The sequence below is a fragment of the Varroa destructor genome, unplaced genomic scaffold (assembly GCF_002443255.2).
Source record: "Varroa destructor unplaced genomic scaffold, Vdes_3.0 BEIS01000004.1, whole genome shotgun sequence".
Lineage (NCBI taxonomy): Eukaryota > Metazoa > Arthropoda > Arachnida > Mesostigmata > Varroidae > Varroa > Varroa destructor.
Window position 1 is genome coordinate 30,060,133 of NW_019211457.1, and position 19,738 is coordinate 30,079,870.

Here is a 19,738-nt window from a genome sequence, read left to right on the forward strand (position 1 = left end):
CACGGGATACTGCGACGATAATTGCGGCGAGATTTGTGACGGAAGATCTTCCTCGAACTCCCTTACACTCAGCGGGTAAAGTAGGATACAAATGAAGGAAAAGTTGGGACGGTATCTTTCACTGAATGTTAATGTGGACAAGAAGCCGCGGTTACAGCAAGCAAACATAAATCGCGGTCTCGAGCTCTGTCTATTTTTTGGTTTCTTCCCGATACCTCACGGTTTCCCCGGCGAGATTCTCCTTAGCATCGGATAACAACGTCTCTGATTATAGAGGCAATGTTTTCCTGGACGGCGTCGGTGGTGGCCTTTTTCTGGATGTGGTTTACGAGAGGACGGCCTTGTGCCAATGAGCTGCTGTGCGCTGTGATGAGTGCGGCTCCCCAGCTTTCTCAACCAGGTTGAGCAACGGACGGGCATAAGAGCGAATGGCCCCGGATTGCCCCAACAGTCGACAAAGGTCGCGCGCTCATCTGAGATATGTAGCGCTTTATGGGTTAGATGTGTTAACTCTGGCACTACAGACCATCACAACGGCACAAGAAAACGGGAGACGAGAAAGCTTCTATGAAGCGCATGTTTTCATCTGCCCGCCAGTACCAATTATTTTGGCGGTAAATTTTTGGAATTTCTATAAGAAAAACACAACACTATCATTCGACCTGCAATTCATGTTTCTCAGAAATGACAAATGACTTTCTTGGATTTACCGCGTATTTGTCTACACAACGCGTGTGTTCTAAGCGGTTAATGTTTATTAAGCATAAAAACATCGCTTTGCACGAAAGAGCCATGCACTTAAGCAACTGTTAGCAGAAGCACGATGAAGAACAGTTACTGAAATCGATATAAGAAGCACAGGAAAGTTGTTAAATAAAGTTAAGCTCATTGGGGAACAAACGCTCTATGAATGTTTGAACCAAAGTATGCGTGTATTGGTTAGTGAGTAATTAACCAAACTGATAGCGAGTAAAAGCGACATCTTTAGTACGTTTAGATGCGAAGCCTGATAAAAATTAACTCAGAAAAGGTCATAACCATGATTATTCTACTTTTTACCATTTTATACCTACGTATCCCAAATGGGCCGGAAGCGTTCCATCTAGAGTACTACAAGAGACGTTAACATTAACGATATATAGCCATTGCAGGAGTATGTAGCTTTTCCTGCTGTTTCATGAAGTTTGTGTCTCCGTCTGGAAATCTACCCCTCGAGATAGATTTTATTCGCTATAGGCATCATGAAACCACTGCAGCCTTCGCGCAGTGCCTACACGTTGAAATTACACTGCTTCTTTCATTGGAGCTAGCGGTACAACTGCAGGCAGTTTCGTGCGACCTTGAATTACCCTTCTCAGCACCCAGCGAACCTGTTGTACAGCAGAAGAAGCAGAGTTAAGGGTTAGCTCGTAGTGACTTTGCACCCTGCGAGTCGCCTCACCTTATTCCCTGGACATGTTGGGGCAGTTGTGCCATATATTCTTGTCCCTCGACCGCACGAATTGCTTTGTCATTCCCGCTGACTCAGGAAACAAGTAAAGGCTGGTATGTTTTCGCAGTTGGCATTCGAGCCATAAGAGTCGAATGGGACGTCTTCTGTCAGACGCGTGCGGCTGACTTCGCATTCCCATGACGACGGTATGCAAGGCGTCTTTCTGGCATATTGTTAGTACATCCGTTTATTGGACTATCCGAGGTAGGAAGGTAAGACATCTCGGAACCTCTTGCACGTACACCCAAACACCAACAAACACAAAACGATACACACGAACACCCAGAAAGCAGGACGCCACAGTATCCTATTATCTAAGCAAAGAACAGGGGTAGTGGCTTATGACATAAGCGCTTGACATGTGGGGTCTGTTTGCCATGTCGTTCTCTGTGATGTGTGTGCATTTTGCCTGAGACATCGCGGTGCCATATCACTGCAATAAAGCAGTTGACGCCAGTCTTCGAGACGTCTATCGCCAAATGTACCTTGCCTGCCTAAGTGTGGCGGACCCTCGGTGGAGGTTAGAGGTGAAGCACCGAGCTAAGATTTTGCCGTGGTAAGAGACCTGAAAGGCTATATCCTTCGTTCTTGATGGTGCACACGGTGTCCTACCGTTAGCATGGCAGCAGAAGTGGAAATGAACATGCTTTCCAATTCTTCTCTCTCTCTCAGCGTTCTGCTGTCTCGGACCCAAAGCCGTGCAGGCACCGCCTTGTCCTCCGTAGGACTGGCTCCCGGTTCTCCGGGGAATTCAAACTTATTGTGTCCCGGACTAACTGGGACTTCGTTCAAGGACCCCCTTGTAGCGTCTTCAAGCTATTCTTCGGCCTACTTCTCGCCTTTCTCTTTTCGCTTTTCGAGTTGTCCATGGGGACCTGGTTGATTTGTAATGGCAAGATGCTCTCAGCCGTGTCAGGCGGGGGATACTGGACGAAATGTTAGGCGGGAAAGAAGGACAGACGGCGGGGATTGCAGGCCAATGGCTGGTCAATAGTATTCCCTTGCCCATTTACATGGGGGCTTTTACCTAGAGGTCGGTTTTGGGTAAGGCTGACGGTTATTCCTGGGCTCGTTGTGAACTGTCCTGCACGCCTTACTAGCTTGCTGATTCGAATGGTATTAATATGGAGGCAAACATTACCTGTTGAATGACTCCATATATATGTATTTTTTAGTAGTTAGAGTGTACGTAAAAAGAGATCTGCAAAATACTTATGAGAAAGTTCGGCTTGACAGTATGCCTATAATTTTTGATAATATTATCTGTATGCATTAGTTTATTAACGGATTATATGCTTATACTTGATACTTTGAGCGGAATGTCTCACAAAACCTGCTTGTTGCCGCTAGATAAACTTCAATCAGTATCCGATAAATGATATATATATTTGGAATACAGCTATAACAGAAGCTTCGTGAAGCAAATTCTGTGCGGCATCGGCTTCTTACATAGAACTTTAATTCCATTGGACAGATGAAACAAAGTTAATAGTAGTGGCAAACATACTACGTCTATAAGTTTAGTTAGTCCAGTCATGGCTTCGATTCAGTTGATTTTAAACTTGATAAACTCATTGGCCGGAAAGCTGTTTATTCGGAATAAGCTTCACAAACAAAAACAACACATCGAGTAAAGTGATATTTGCTGATGCTGAGAAACTGTAGACTGAAAGGCGTCATCGCCCCGTTCACTTTTGTCTAAAACGAAAAAGACGAAGCTAAGGAATGCCAAACGAAATGTATAGTGCGCTAGCCTCTTTTTTTTTTTTTAGTTAATTCCGTATTGACTACAACAGTACCAATTGAACTCCATGAGGAAGCTTTGTTTTCAATAGCTTTCAGTCGTTTTCGCCATTGACCAGCTAGTAGTCCTCTCTCGTCGCACACTTGTCGGCTGATCAACCGGGTCAGTTGGGCTCTGTAACAAAGTGTTTGCAATTGAAGGGCTGTCGCCGCTAAAAAAAGATCTGCTCCAAACGGCTCCAGCAACTAGCCAGCACAGCTCGTTCAGGCCACACGGAGCAAGGCAGGATAGCGCACGTCTAGGTTACGACAGACCTCTGTCCTTTCTATGTCTGTTAAGCCTGTTCGCCTCTGCCTGCGCCACAGACAACAGTAGAACAACACAAAGTACAAGGCCGTACCAAGGACACTTTGGACCACAGTGATGAAGCAGGAAAGAAAGCAAGAACCGTAATCTGCGACGACAAGCTTTTGTAAACGCAACTAACAGAACGAAAGGGGCCGAAGATTAATGGCGCTATGAGATGAGTGTGCGTAGTCGCCACGAGTGATCCTCAGTACAACACTTAGGAAACAGGGTCAGTCCGCCAGCGGCCATGCCACTTCGAGAGTAAAGAAAAAGCATTAGACGGATAAGGGAGTTTCCAATTACGAAGCGAGCGAGACCAGAGCGACATGAAACGCCTGTGAGACGCTCACACATTAAAATAGGTACATGTCGGAACTATTGGCATCTAAAACCAGTTTTAGTTGCTGAAATTAACAAAGCAGTCTTTGCAGAAAAACATGCGAGCAGTTTTAGTTTCTTGATTGTGCCAAGAGAATCGAACGACTGATTAAATAAAGCTAACGTAAATTCAAATATCGTCTGCTAATACGTAATATTCGCTAGAGCCGACGTTTATTTTCTCTTCACGCGAGTCCCTATTAAACTGAAACTTTCTTGAACCACGTTTTGACGTGACCAGCTTAGTATATTGCGGAATAAAAGTACAATTGAGAACCGACAGTCACTTCCAAGCGAGTTAACTGACTTGTTATTCGATATGGTTAACTTGGCTATTAAGTTGAACATCATTTGATTATTTCTTTGCATATTTCATTAAGCTGCTTTTTCTGGTAAGTTAGACGGCAGTCGGCTTCCATCATATTCCTGTGATCATATTCGACAGTTCTTTCGACACCTTCGCCTCGTTCAAAAGTCAAAATGACATTCTCACTGTCGAACGTTTTGACCGGATCCACTCTCAGAATACGTCTATCACGATATCGTAAAAGGGCGGCGCAATGAAAACCCAAAAGGAACTTCTTCTTGCCTAGTCCTACATTCTGTGTGGCCGTATTCGACACAACATTTCAGTGCGCATAGAAACCCAGTACAAGTCTTTTTAATCCTTAATTTTAGCGATTTCTTTACTTTTCTCATTTGTTTCGCAATCCCGCACAAAGGATTTCCTATTCCTAGGGATTGTTTCCCCCGATTAAGTCACCACTGCCGTCGCAGTGCGTCTTAAACGTCACCGAAGTATACAGGAAGCAGCGCGGTGGCCGACAAGCAACGCAACCTAAACGACAAAAGCGCTCTAATTTTGCTTGATTTTAGCGAACATCAACTCGCGCCACTCATAAATTGGGCCACGGCCACTTCGAAAGAGCTGGTTAGCGCAGAGAACTGTGGACGAGGAGTTTTGAGGAGTATATGGAGATCACTGTGAAGACGCCAGGAGTTAGACTTGCTTGTGAAAAAGTGGTTGGCCAAGAATTCCTATTCGAAAATCGAAAATCCTTATTCCATCGTCAGACGTTCCCACTCATTCCTAAATTGCTCTTCTTTTCTATTTCATTCTCAATGATCCCGTCCGACGTCGTTACGGGCCGCAAATGCCTCACAGCCTTTATCCATTAGGTTCTGAACTTTGTTTCGTTTTCAAACATTTGTTGAATTCGAGCGTCTGCCAGGAAGACCAGCGTCTAGGAGCTACGTCGGTCGAAAGTTTTCTAAGGTTTTTCGTTAGGCGCCGCTTTTTGACGCAGGCGACGTATACAGACAACACACTTGTCGAAGCAGTTTGAACGATGCCTCATTTGCCATTTTTCATTGTTCATTTGCAAAAAAAAACAAGGGCAAAATAAAATTTCGGGCCAATAAACAGATAATCAGTTATTATTTTAAATAAAAAAAGGTAAGATAGATATGCCGCTGATGCGCGCACTTGTTGTTAAGTGCTAGGTTCGATGGCGTTCTACTAGCATGATTAAAAGTATATATAACCATTTAAGATGTCAATTGTAAAGAAGCAAATATATATCTATATATATGAATTTTCTTGAAATCCTATTTAACCATTTCTGCGATTCTTCTGCGCATGGACTTGACCTAATTAGGACCCAATGCGATCATTTTTGCAGTAAATATAATGATGTGTGTGTATGTAGGTGGCCTTAGGTAACAGCTGAGAATGTCTATGTTTCCTCAGTCCTTCTATGACCACTGTTTGGCATAAATGTTTCGCTACTCCGATGAAAGCTGCTTATTAATAATGCAATCGCTATTAACGTAATTAGAGGATCAAAGTCGCAGTTGTCTAAGTGGCTTATCAGCTTAGAGACTTTTTGAGCATTAAGAGCTTTTTAAGCACTTACTGTGGCATCTCAGGTGATCTCTTAGACAAACATAGATGCGACTATTTATCGATAAAACCGTGCTCCAAAAGCCTAATCATTATATGTAAATAATAGTACAAGGAGAAGCTTTTTCCAGGAGGAAATAGCTATTCATTTTGGTCGTAATAAGGATACTCTCAATGAATTTGGTGCTAAAATTCAAAACTTTTTAAATAAATTAAACTAATAAATGTCAATAGAAATGTATGTGCATATTTACACCGGTCATCACGCTTTATTTCAATACATTACTAGATCTATCAATCAAATTTATTTCATTCATTTTTACCGGTGATAGTCGAAAATTTCATTTACAAGTCAACAACACAATATCCCAATATAAAAAAGAACATATAGAGCTATTTCAATCACATCGCGTGATATGGATCATAGAAATCTTGTTGAGTCTATAAAATTAATAAGAGATTCACCGGATGTCCTAACGATGGCACCAAGGGACAACGAGGGGTATGATATCTATTATAGTTTATCCTGCATCTGAAGCATCTATAAGTATCATCGGGCTCGCAAAAACTTGATTTCTTGTAAAGTTTATTCATGGAATCCATTCACGGCAAAGTAAGTGACGGCGTATGTCTTAAGCAATAAAGCTTAAAGGGTTCGACCCTTTTAACTCCTTGTACCTCACCCCATTCGAATGAAGTTCTCATCAATCTTCGTCGATTTCTGATCCCTTTTCCTAAGATTGGTTTTGAAGGTTCCGTTGCTGGAGATTCAAAGCGACAGACGGCACTGGAAAGTTAGGAGAAACGCAAGGCGATTTCGGGCCACTATATATAGTACCAGTGCCTTTTGAGTAAAAGGGTTTTGGCTCGATTTAATTGTTCGAGCTTTCCACTGTAAGATCTTCCCAAATAACGCGTATCCCGTACACTGCCGTCGAGGCAACCTTAAGCTCGAACAAACTGAGAGCGTTTACGAGGGAAAAGCGGTGAGACAATGATCGCCCAAGGGGTTAACACTGTTTTCCTGCATTTTACGGTGACGTGCGCAGTGGAACTTCTGCCGCTCACGAAGAAAAGCAGCCCTGAAGTACTTAAACCGATTAACATAAGCAAGAGGCGACTTGGCGAAATATAGAGTATCAGTAGCCGTTGTCCTGCTTTTCCCTTCTAAATTTCATGACTTCCGTCTTGGTAAAGGTTAGGGTCAGTCTCAAATGTGTCTCAGCCGCGTAAAGTCGGGCTAGAGTTTTCTACACGAGAAACCTATTCGACCCGTAAATCATCAAGTCTTCTGCAAACAAGATAAGCACGACTAGTTCGATCAGGAAGGCCTTTTAGCAAAATGGAAAGTAACAGTAGGCTTAAATTGTTTTTCCCAAACTAGGCCTGTTATCAGTGTGAAAGACGTGAGTTCGGCATTTCCGTCGTCAGTGGTTATTTTGTTCTCTTGTAGAATCGCAGCGACAAGGTTGAGCACATTCAAAGGGACACTTAGTTGGGCCATCGTAAATCTAACCTCGCTTCTAGGCGTGGAGCCGAGGGCTGCCTAGAAGTCGAGGAACATCGTGTTTAGCGAATCGCGCGGGGTGGCCACTTTTGACGTCGTATATCAGGATCCGCGCCAGTTCTCTCGAGCATTCTCTCTGGAATGCGGGTTGCTTCGTTGGGCAGCGTGTACGGTTTCTAAGTAACGGCCTAGCCTCTCAGTCAGCAAACTGGAGAACAACCTATAATAAACACTTTTATCTGCTATTCTTCGCCATGATGGCGGTTGGGTAGCCCATTTCTTTGGGGGTCACTAATTGGGTAGCATCTATCCATTGGCCTGGCAACGTACTAGAATGTAAACGCTTATTATATATTATAGTGTTGCACGATGCCAGGACAATGGCACTTTTGAGATACTTGTCGGAGATTTTCTTTACACCTTCCTATAGGAAAGGCATCCTGTTGCATAGGCTCCTAAAATTTCATATTAGTTCCCGCACTGCGAAGTCTTATTGAAAGATATCGCTTTGTATTGAGGTTCCCTGTTACGATGTTGCGGTGAAAAAACATACCCAAGTCTCTGTTAATTGGTATGTCTATACTGTCTAAGGTTCCTGGAGAGAAGAGCGCCAGGCTTGCAGCACTTTTACAGGACCACTGTGTAATTACTAGCGTTGGCCTAAAGTCCGGCCTTGCTGCAGACTACTGCATGCAAAGAGTACTGCCTCATAGGTATTCGTAGAACCCAACCTGGCTACGCTCAATTGCACAGACAATTATTGTACAGAATACCACATAAAATATCAGTTTCCTTACCACGAAATTCGCTAACAGCGAAGCACAGGCAAAAATCGCCAAACAACTTTTTTTTCCGTTCCCAAGTACGATCACTACCACTTACTTACGATAAGCTATAGCTTCATATAAGACCAGTCATTGGCGTCAGGTTGCGGGACAAATGTTTTTTGTGTCCTGGCAAAAAGCCTCATTTGGCCCTAAGAGGTGCAATTGCTTAGGCCAGTTTACTTTTAGATCCTACCACAAATACATTTACAGGTCCGAAGAGTTCGCTTTTCCCGGGAAAGAAATATATTCGAAGGAATATGGGTCAAACCCAGAACGGCTTGGGTGGTGATTCCATGCAGTCAATAGCAGAAATATACGCAAAAAAAGGCAACGGAGTAGTTTTTGTTGGACCATAAAGAGACTCCTTTATGTAACACGCCGTATTCATGTGATCCTTGCTGTCGCCGAAATACTAACAACACACTTGCAGGTCTATCGTATACTCTATATGTCTTCGCCTCTTTATAGCATGGCTCGGTCTGATAAATCTGTGCCTAAGGCCGGCCCTAATATTGCTTGTACGTGTTTTTATGCTCGAGTCGACTTCGTCGTTTACTGGTCACTTATAAAGTTGTTGAGGACGGGCTGAAAACAATGAGAAACAGAAAACCAACACGTGAAACGAAAGCTGTACGTGTGTATATGCGTGTCTGTGTGAATGTATGCCGCTTCAGTAAGCTAATTGTACCTCGGTAGGAAGACATCGACATGCGCGGATGTCTCTGTTGTCTACGGCAAGCGAATGAAATCATCTACAAACTTCATTGGCACGTAATAGTAAATCCGTCTACCAAACTTATCAAATAATTACAGTGCACTATTTGTCTTTTCTTATTGTTTGATGGGAGCCCGATTCGTTTAAATCGTTTGGCGGATGACGCAAAACTTTGGGGGCCTTCTTTGACCAAGCCGCTTCAGAGAAACTAGGAACACCTGTTTGAACTAACAGAACTCTGACCAAAAATAAATTTAGTAAGCATCTAGGACCTTCATAAGAAGCCGTTAGAAGGGCGCCATCTGGATGTGAGCATTGTACACCTAGACTCACTAGGCCTATACGTACTGGACGCTTTTTATATTTCTTTAAAACAATGAGCAATAATCGAAATATATTCTGTATTAGGTTATCTAGACTATGTCATTACCTGCGCTTATTCTCGTACGATAATACGTTGCCCAACATAAACATATTATTTCTCGTTTTTTTGTCTATTTGACAGGCGTTATTGCTCCAACACCGTTTTGTCGGAGCGTCCTCCTTCTCCTGGTACTCCCGCCGCTCCTGAGTGAGCCCCCGTGGCATTTAACCTGGCCATCAGATGCTCTAACATTCCTGCCTGCTTGCACTCAGCCTGCGACGACAACGAAAGCAGCAATTCGCTATGCGTCGTTACGGGCCAGCACGTACCGACCAGTGTTTGTGGGCGCGTCACACTCGGGGGAAGACGATTTCTCGTTCGCCCCACCCCCGCAGTCGGTATCGGTACAGGCGGGTCACGGAACGCTTTTGCAATGTGGGGTCACGGATAACACGTCGATTGAAATTCATTGGACACGTGGTGGTGAACCTGTTGTTGAGAGCGTCCGCCGACGAATGGAAGGGTATGTATCGAAAAGAGTTTTGGCTTTGTTTCTTACTTAATTTACATAATGTCATTAATCGGGACCGAAAAATGAACGCATAAAAAAGAAAAAATATATAAAACGGATATTGATAATCCAGTCTATAGCATATCCTGTTTTTGTGTAGAGACAATTAAACGGAGCTCATTATATGCTTAGCAATATTTCACCTGTCAATATATCTGGAGTGTATAAATGTCATGTTTGTTAAAAAGCACATTTTTTGAATGGGTGACAGGATATAACAGGGTAGAATATAAATGCTGCATGTGTAAAATAAGTTGTGGCAAACGTCGCCGTCCATTCAAATAAGGCAAAACAACGTGACCTTAATTGATTCAAAGTACTTTGTAGCTTATAGCCGGAACCGAGGGTTTTTATACGAAATGATAGATAGTTTAAGCTGTGTTATGCAATGGCTTATCTTCAGCACGAACCTGCGCTTTGTGCGTGTCGAGCCAGAGTTTGATACGGGTGAGTTCCAGTGCATCGCCACGAACACGTCTTCGGGATTTACAATATCATCCGATCCCGTCTCCATAAACATTTTATGTGAGTAAGATTGTTTCAACATATTCTCAGTTAGAGATTCAACTATACAAATCGTAGTTGAGTGAGCTCAGGCCTGTTTTACTTCTACCCCACCTATTTGGCGACGCATGGCCATATTTAAAGTCTATTTATCTCTTAGATTTTCCTAAATGTATATACATTTTATTCCACACAAGCAAGGTAAAGATTAGGTTATGCTTAAAAGTACGCATCCATGGTGCGCTTTATGCCAAATTCATTGCCGTCCAGCGTTCTTATATCGATTCGTATCGTTTTATGTAGACGCCAAAAATTTTTAAATATGTTACTCTATATATATAATATGTCAAAATGCTATTTTGGTTTTTCCAACAGCCCAGCACAATGAGCTAGACAGTCGTTGCTCCAGCCGTTGTTCGCATGGTGATAGTCTGCCCACTGTAGGTAGTATCGTACAACAACCCTACCTAATTCCGTTCTCTTATAGACCTGTTGGTTATTATTGCTGGCTTTGATCAACCATAGCATACCGTGCACCGGCCTCAATCGGCTTTGTAAGTTTTTTCTTATATATATATTTTTTTTGGCTATTCCATTGGCGTCTTCACCCTTACTGCATGACGCGTGATCGCTACGAAGCTATCTAACATCAACAGAGATATACCATAATTTGATAAAAGATAAATAAATGCTATTATTATTTTTAAGTTATATCGAATGTACCGGATTGTTGTTCCTCGAATGGGTACGGTTCAAGCACAGAAGCACAACGTATCAAATGCTTCATCATAAAAATTCGTTTTAACCTAGGAAACATCAAATACGTAAATCAACGTTCTCCTTATAATACTGCTGCCAGATCATCCCTTAAAGCACGTACACAGTTAGCACTCGCATCTTCCTTTAGCGGGGGATGCCAATAGCTAAAGGGTCTTAGCCTGCGTGAAACGAGAAATAGGGCAATTTTGTTCCGCTATTGATCTACGGGTGTACCTGTATGGCATAGCATATTCGCTTCCTTCCTTCAGGCCGTAACGGCGCTTCGAGGTACTCTATTCAACCAATGCTTGGCGTCCTTTTAACAGTAGTTACAGAAGATGTGTGCTCTGTACAAGAGAAGAATTCGCTCATCACTACCGAGATACCAAGGAAGTTTGGAAGATCTTGTGCGTCACAGCTCGAAGACTGTTGTGGCTAGATGGCATACAAGCAACTCAAACGTTCGTCGTGTGACAGCGTTACTTAGCTCTTTTTCGTCCAGGCTTCAACCGGCCAAGACAATGGTCCGACTTGATCTTTCAGTGAGGCCTGGACTGCGAGCGACTTGCTGCGTTCGCGCGTGCCAAGCATACGAGTCCACAGCAATTTCCATAGCGAGCCGTTGCTGCCCATGAGGACGGAGAATCGTCGTGACTCGTGTAGAAATGCGGGGCATTTGACTGAGGCAGACAGAGATTCCGAGACGAAAGGGACCGGCACAGAGGATGTCAGATCGAGAGACATTACTAAAAAAGCACACCAAGAATGCAGTACGGTACGGGAAAATAACGTGATATGATAATAATCACGGGCAACATCACTAGGAATGTAGCTATTATCTAATCTATATGTATTATCGCTGATGGTATCAATCTAACCCTCACCAGGGGTTGTTTTGATTCACGGCGTCCACCTAATGTCGCCACCAAAAGAGCGATACGCTCTAAACAGGTTTATCTGGAATCGGTTAATGGCTTGACCAACGTGTCGACTTGACTTCCAAGTTGTCAAATAAGGCGATAATGCTGACTCAAAATGTCGTTAGCGATCGACCAATACCTGACCCAAACCGGGAAAGAAAAATCAAAAAGCCCAGCTCAACCCTTCTTTCCATAGCATCTTATTTCCGTAAAATATGATTACTCACTAAGTATTACTCGATCCTTTGTAAAAACTGGCTATGACTTACCTTTCTAGTTACAAAAACGTGCTGGATGACGCACTGTAATATTATACAGCCAAATGCCATCAATTCAGGTCATCTATATCGCCATACGACAAAAATACGTTACATCCTACCTATAGCACCTAACCGAACCTATAACTATAGCTATTTATTCTTTTCACCTAAACCAATGTTTAATTTCCATCATTTTCGGGACACTGCCAAGCTAATCTGCATATCTGCTTGAAGTTGCTTCAAGCGATTTGTTCCAATGCAAAGGCTGAAAAAATGTCCCCTTATTGTTTTTGGCCGACCCTCGGTAAACATCGTTCTAACAAATTAGCCAATCTATGCAATACGATTAAGATGATCCACTTCCGGAGACCGGCTAATGGATGGTTACGGATGTTTGATTTAAAAATAATTCTTTCGTCAAACATATATTTATGACACCTACGAAACTTGTTGGATCATTTTTACTGTCTCATATAAAGAGACGGTTACCATTTGATGCTGTAAGTGTAAGCATGGGCGGATAGCAATGAAAAATTGCAGCGACCTATCTGAGCTAAGGTGTCATTCTTCGCTCCCGGATGAATTTGGAAATGATTAACGATGTCCGGTGAAGTTTGTCGTTGACCGTTTACAAGCTAACTTGTACTTACTGCAATCGAACATGATAGAAACTATACTCTCTTGTAGATAGCAATGTTTTTTTGCGTTGTTTTAGCTTTTTTTCAACTCAGTCACTTCTTCAGATCCATTAGTATAGACCCTTCAGTTAGCTGCTCTGTTAACGTGCTCGGCATTGGGACTGAAACCCGGTTCCGTAATGTTGTCGTTTTGTGATCGGTGGTTGTGAACTAGGCTGGCCGGCCTAGTCTGAAGCTCAATCGAGCACCACGTTTCCCGCCCCCCTCTAATATGGATGTCACTGAATGAACTCGTTCCCTGCTTTGATATTGCTGTTCCTAAGGGGGCAGCAGAACGACGCCGTAGGCGGTACAGGATGTCCATCAAACCGTTGAGCATAGTTCCGGCTCTCCGAAGTGTGGTTAAAGAAAATGGATAAGGCCATCGTTTTGCATAGGCAACGAAAGAACACGTGACTCAGAGATGAGGTGTGAAAATTTGTTCTATTGCTTATTCTTCGGGCACTTTTATCGAAAACCTGTGGCATATGTGTAGGGTACTAGCACATAAACTTGAAATCACCGACAAGTTTAGTCTTTTGACGCTTCACGACATTTCACGATAGTTAATATAGCGTAGACTGGATATTTAATTTAACACATCATAAAACTTATGTGGGTTAAAGTTTCAATTAGCGATATTTATTGATTCCAAATTAAGCTTCTTAACTATTTTTGGGTAATGCTTAACTTATGAATGCTTAGCTAAAAATATTTACAAGCTGTAATTGACCTAGGCAGCAGTGTCTTGTCTACACCAGTTTCCACTTTTCGCTTATGGGCTCACAAAAGGGCTCGGCCATATATTCCGATCCAATCGCAAGCTTTCGAACTAGGCTTTTGAAATCGTTCACATCTGATTGTACTGTGACCAAAATAGAGCTATGTTTGGGCGAGGTAGAGTTTGAATGTGTGATCATTACAGCTTTATGATGGGATATCAAAGATATGAATCTGCAATCCTTATCCTTATTCGGTAAATTTCTTCCCCTCGCGAATCATCAGACCATCGACGCGATCGGCCACTCGAACCTCAATAGAAACTTTTCCAGCTCGCTTCACTGATAGAGGAATGAGACAAGACATATACCCTTCCCAAGTATACGGACCATAGTTAGTGACTTGGCTGGTAAAGGACTTATGCGGACTTGTCTGGGGAAGCGGTCGAACGGGCGAGTAGGAGACAGCGTGATGGCTGTCGTAGCGCCGGTACTATTGAACAGTTTGTGTAGCAGCTGTGTGAACCACAGAAGCTCGGTTTAACCTCGGTTTTCCTTCGTTTGCCCTGTCTCTTCCACCATGTAGTTCACCATTTATTGGGCAGGCGACGGCCATACACCTCCGTGTGAAAGCAGGCCTTGGGACGGCGCAAGCAAACGAGTCGGGAGGGCGCAATTCGGGTAACCGCGCACCCGATCAGCCGACCGATCTGGTCTCGGATGAGATCAGATCCCTTTTGCCATCCGAAATCGATGCGGCACCGTTTAATTTGTGTGCCTCCTTCGATCAGGGGACCTGCCAGAACCACCGCCTTCTCTTTCAGGGCCTTTTCGGTGGTCTGCTCAGAAGAAGCAGGAGACGGGGAGTGGCTAAAAGCTGCTCGTTTGCTCCTCCTTAGACTAACGGGCGCTTGCTTGGCCTAACTTCTACTGACCACTACCACCCCACCGAAGAACGCCGACAGCAATGAGAATAGCAAGAAACCTTCCTGCGTGTCTGGGCGTGGAAAGGCTGAGCAAATCGGCTAGCTGCCGCCTTTAAGCTATTGTTACGGTGTTTTGAAATAGCAAGGGCACGCCTTACTGAGGCGAGGCAGACTAGAGCTGACGCTAGCGTGCTCTGAAAAAAAAACAGACTTCTTTTCACTGAGGAAAGAAGAGATATTGTCTTTTGTACACAACACCCTTCTTATGAAGATAGGCGCCTAAAACTGTACAATTTTCATAACAATCATCGCAAAATGGGCGGCTTCTTGATAATATGGAAAAAAAACCTGTGAAAAACGGATCGAATTAAACAAGACTATCTAAAATTAGGAGATTATCCCATCGCATGTCTGTAAGGATAAGTCTGAATGTCCGCTTTAAACTAAAACTCCACAGACAATGCAAGTAAAAAAAACATAAGCAAACTTCTAAACCACGTTTTCGTCCAAGAAATTGCTTATAAAATAAATAAACAAATAAAATAGTACATTTTATGCCTCTCAGTCGCGACAAAATGACCAATGATTTTATACTTACCACATGTTTTGGCCTGCTAGCAGGGTCTTGTCTCTAAAGGAACTCAACATCGACGCGTGACGAAATTCACAGTATTATTTTCCTTAAATGTCTTAGTTGTCAGACATTCGTTAGTATAAGTTACCAATAATTTTTAATTTTAAATTCGAAATGTTTATGCTCGAGCTACATGATATGCTCATAAGAAGGAGAGATGCGTATTGCGAGAAGATTCGATGACCATTAGCTAGAGAAGACCCATGCCACTATTTACGTGTCTGTTTGTAGAATAGGCAGACAAATCAATTTCAGGGAAAGTGAAAGGTATTCAAGTAGGCTACCTATGAGTGACAACGAATCTATTAGCACGCGATTTCACTTAATCTTCGGTTAAGGCATACAATATTAAGGTAACCCTTTATGACTGTAAAGAGCGGTGTCGTCAATTCGTCTGTGTTTCTAGTTGTAAGTCCTGTTTCAAAAAAGCACTTTACTAACAAAGAAAAATTCTAGCGAAACACCCTTAAGGACCTAGAACGTCTAACAAATAAAAGCTTTGAAGCCAGATAAAACTTGAGTTCAAAGCCAGATCCTTTTATATTTCTCTTTTTACTGTCACTTTCCTCTAGCCGAAGATAAGTATGTCAACATGCCGATGCCAAAATTTAAGGCCGGCTTTAGCTTGCGTAGGCTTCTATTTTTCAGGCATTCCGTCAGAGGTCTCCGTGGACAATGTGCGAGAGTTGAAGGCAGGCATGTCTAGCAACGAATTCAACAGTTTTTTATTTGCGTACAAGAGTCTGCCTTCGTTGGCCACCTTTGTCCGCTCTGCTAGTTCACTGACTCCGTCCAGCTTAGAGGCCTTGTTATACCCTTCTCACAATACCGTTACTACGCCTACTACCTCAATATTTGAATTATTTGTACAAGTTTATTATGGGATGAGCTATTATACCTCGAACAAAAGTAGTGGTATTATATATGGTTTATTATCTCTAGAAAAGGACAGAGACGTAATAGAAAAGCAATAAGCGTGAGCTGTCGAAGCAAACAAACCACCAGGAATAGTGGTCAAATAATATTTTAAATTCATGCATAAGGCGTTGTATGGTTGGCCTGGAAAACGATTCATACAATATAGTATGTGTTATATGGCCGTTTAATTTTTTGCTGAAGGATACATTTTCTGTATTTTTGGAGTATTCATTAACGTACATTCGTCATATTTACATACATTCGTGACGCACTCAATATTACATAGGCCTATATTAATGCCGGTTGACGAAAAATTATTCATTAGCAAGAGAAACAGCATATGCACTCGCAATGAAAATCTATTGAAAAAAAAATACAAAAACAACATCACTCACTACCCGATTACCACCTAATTTTACGAAATAGTTCAACTTCGAATGCTGATACAGGCACTGAAGTGAAATACTTGATATGCTACGATGTGGACATGATAATTCCCATTATTAGCGTCATCTCACCCCACAGTACCCACTCTACCCTGTTTTCATTCATGCGGCCGATTGCCCCACACACATATATACATATACTCGATGTCGACCCGGCGGCCCATCACTAAGCGAAACGACCATTACATATCTCCCCAGACACATCGACGCTAGACATGGAAAAGTCTGCAAGAGATCAGCCTTGAGTAGGATGATTGGCCTAAGGGAGAGGCGGCAGGAAAACGAAAAAGCATGACAGAGACCTGCCGAGTGCCAACAAATGACACAAGTTCATTAAAAACTCCCGACACCAATGAGCCAAGGGCTCTAAACACGGCTAGCCATCGGTTTGGCGATGCGTTCTAATTAACTGAGCGTGTACGGATGACTTTGTGAAGGAAAAATATCGGAGACTGGCACAATGGCAAAGAGAAGATTCGTTGTTGGCTATGGAAATTGAAGTCGAGACAGATGGGCGCAATGGCCACCCTACCTCATCATGGGCTACCGCCGACTAACATTGAAGATGAGAGGACGAGTCCTTAGGGTGAAAACACAGATATAGACTCAGTCGACATCTTTTGATATGTCGGAACGACGAGTAAATACTTGCTCTGATGAAGAAACCTGTATTGCTTTTAAGCTGCAGAGGCCGTGATGCCGAAATATGTATCTACCTGGCGAAGATTACGAAGTATGTTAATGACATCACTACACTTTACTGGCCATAGGGCCAGGAAAACGTATGATCTATCTTTGAAAACACTGATTTGTTATTTCAGGATGCTTTTTAAAAAGTTTATTATTTGTGAATTGTTACTGCCGAACTTAGGATCATTATCTTTGGTTAATCTAAATGTTGCACTCTTACGCCTATTAATTTGTAATAATATAAAGATTATTACCCCGGCACGCTGTTTTTTTGAAAACCATCAAGTACAGATAACTGACGTAACCAAACGGATTTACCCTACTAGTATTCCCTGTCGCTTTTATATGATTGCTTTGCGCAAATATTGTTAGACAAGGGCTGAAAACAAAATTGAACGTTAACATTTCGTTTGCGTAGACAATAGGAGATCACTTTCGCCTGCTTTGACGTTAACCTTGAAGGCTTCTATAATGCGATGTTGCTACCTCTTCACTGACAGCTAACTTTACCTAAAGCGTTCCTCTTCTCAGCTTCAGCCTCACCATGCCTAAACCTCTACCACAAGCATCCCTTCACGCCGATCGTCTCGTGGCGCGGGTGTCTTCGTTCTCCACGTTTCCGGTGTTGTTTCACAAAACCAAGAGATATCGGAGCTCGACGGAAGGGGGAATTGAAGGTTTGAGCCTAGGCTACGAGACCGACTTCCTCAACTATAGCCCACGGAAGGGAATCTGCTGTTAAAACAAAGCCTAGCTGTGGTCGGATCTACTCAAGGATTCGACCAGAGCTAGCTAGCTATCGAAGCCATTGACCATAAGGACACTCGAGAAAGGGCGAACACGCCTAGCATCAAGGCAATAGAGGCTACACCAAGCCACCCGGCAACATTACGGTTTGGGGCAGTAGCAAACGAAATGCTGACGATGCAGTTCCTTCGCTATGTCCGCAACACTGCCGCTGATTCGTTCTCTTGCGTGGCGTTTTATTTTGATTCAGGCTGACATTGATGTTATGGCCGCTGCTGCTGAGCGGCAAAAGAACGTTGCCAAGTTAGAGTTGGGGGCCCCCGCATAAGGGAACGAGCAAGCCGGCAGCATTGGCATACTGAAACACAGCAGCAATCTTAGTTGCTGGCGATACCGCTGTCGCTGAAATCGAGATTGAAGGATGATGGATACGATACTGCTGGCGGGGCAGGTGTAACCTCCGGGGAGAGCAGATAGAGGGGGTCGTATAGAGAAAGACACGCAGGTCTGATCAGTGTACGGGGTGACGGGTCATAACAGAGGGCGACAGAGAATCGGTCCGCAGCCAAACATGGGTCTTCAAAAAGATTTTCTGGGCTTGCGGGGTGTCGGTTTTGCGGAACAGACGCCAGACATGGCAAATCCTAAGTAGAAGAATAGCAAAAGCCGATTGAAAGGGCAAACAGGTCAAAATTACAAAGAAAGTTGCGTGTGAGATGTGGAAAACATAGCTTACGAGTGCTACAAGCCTGTACGACGATTCCAACACTTACGCTGATCCAGACAGTACAGCGCGTATAAAAACAATAGAAATCGGAAAATATTGGAAAGGATGGTCGGCGTGTAAACTGTGCTTCCGTCCTAACCCCGCGTATAGCCATTTTGTTAGCCATAAGGCTTGGACGTCGAAGATGCACCTTCTTGCATTTTGTCCTATTTTTTCTGCTGATAAGAGGGCGGTTAGACTGTACACATGTGCTTTATTGCGGCAGCGACCACTAAGGCAGTTCGTTAAGAAAATAGCGTGTTTTCTGTTGAAAGGGAAGACCTGTCTACTGTGTAATTTGTGCCCATGATACAATATTATTTTTCCGCTAGCATAACACAATACATCAATTATGCAAGTTTCATAGCAAATGCCTTTGATTCTACAGAAGGTGTTCAATATAAGTCGCAGCAGCAACAAAAGATTTAAACTAAATTTATTGTGAAGTGTCAGATTATATTGTGGAGCATCAGTTACAGGAAGGCAGGGCGCATCCTACCGTCAAAACAAAAATTTCAACTTCGACCATATCCACTTTTGCCGCTGTTAGAGCAGCGAGCAAAAGAAAGGATCAATTCTCCGAAGTTTTTGCCTTTCGTAATGTTTTTCTCGAAGGTGCATCGTAAGATGCCTCGAATTGTTTGGTATTTGTCCGGAACGAGGAGCTGCTGAGGATCGGATTGGTTAATAGGAGAATTGGGCGAAGTAGGGCGATCTCATGCATTTCAAATGGGCGTAAGAGACATTCTCAGCGGCAGGCGTCAAAGATCAACGAATTCCTACAGACACGCGCACACACACACAAATGTCGACGTACGGGAACTCACTGAGGTAGTAAGAAAGGAAGCCTCAAAGATTCTTAAGGCTAGCAGGAATGTCGCAACAAGTATACGGCGACAGTCAACCCAACTAGCAAGCCAATA

At 43.1% G+C, this 19,738-nt stretch overlaps 1 protein-coding gene across 3 annotated transcripts in view; it reads left to right on the forward strand.

The window, feature by feature from the left end:
- The window catches only part of LOC111249514 (inactive tyrosine-protein kinase 7-like), a 194,101-nt gene that overhangs the window by 114,158 nt on the left and 60,205 nt on the right, over nt 1-19,738 (forward strand). For all 3 annotated transcript variants that reach the window (XR_002672950.2, XR_002672951.2, XM_022803471.2), the window contains exons 2-3: nt 9,420-9,801; nt 10,253-10,374. Coding sequence is in view for 1 of the 3 variants with exons in the window: in XM_022803471.2 (XP_022659206.1) it covers nt 9,420-9,801; nt 10,253-10,374 (504 nt within the window). In the remaining 2 variants the exon portion in view is untranslated. The remainder of the gene's footprint in view (nt 1-9,419; nt 9,802-10,252; nt 10,375-19,738) is intronic.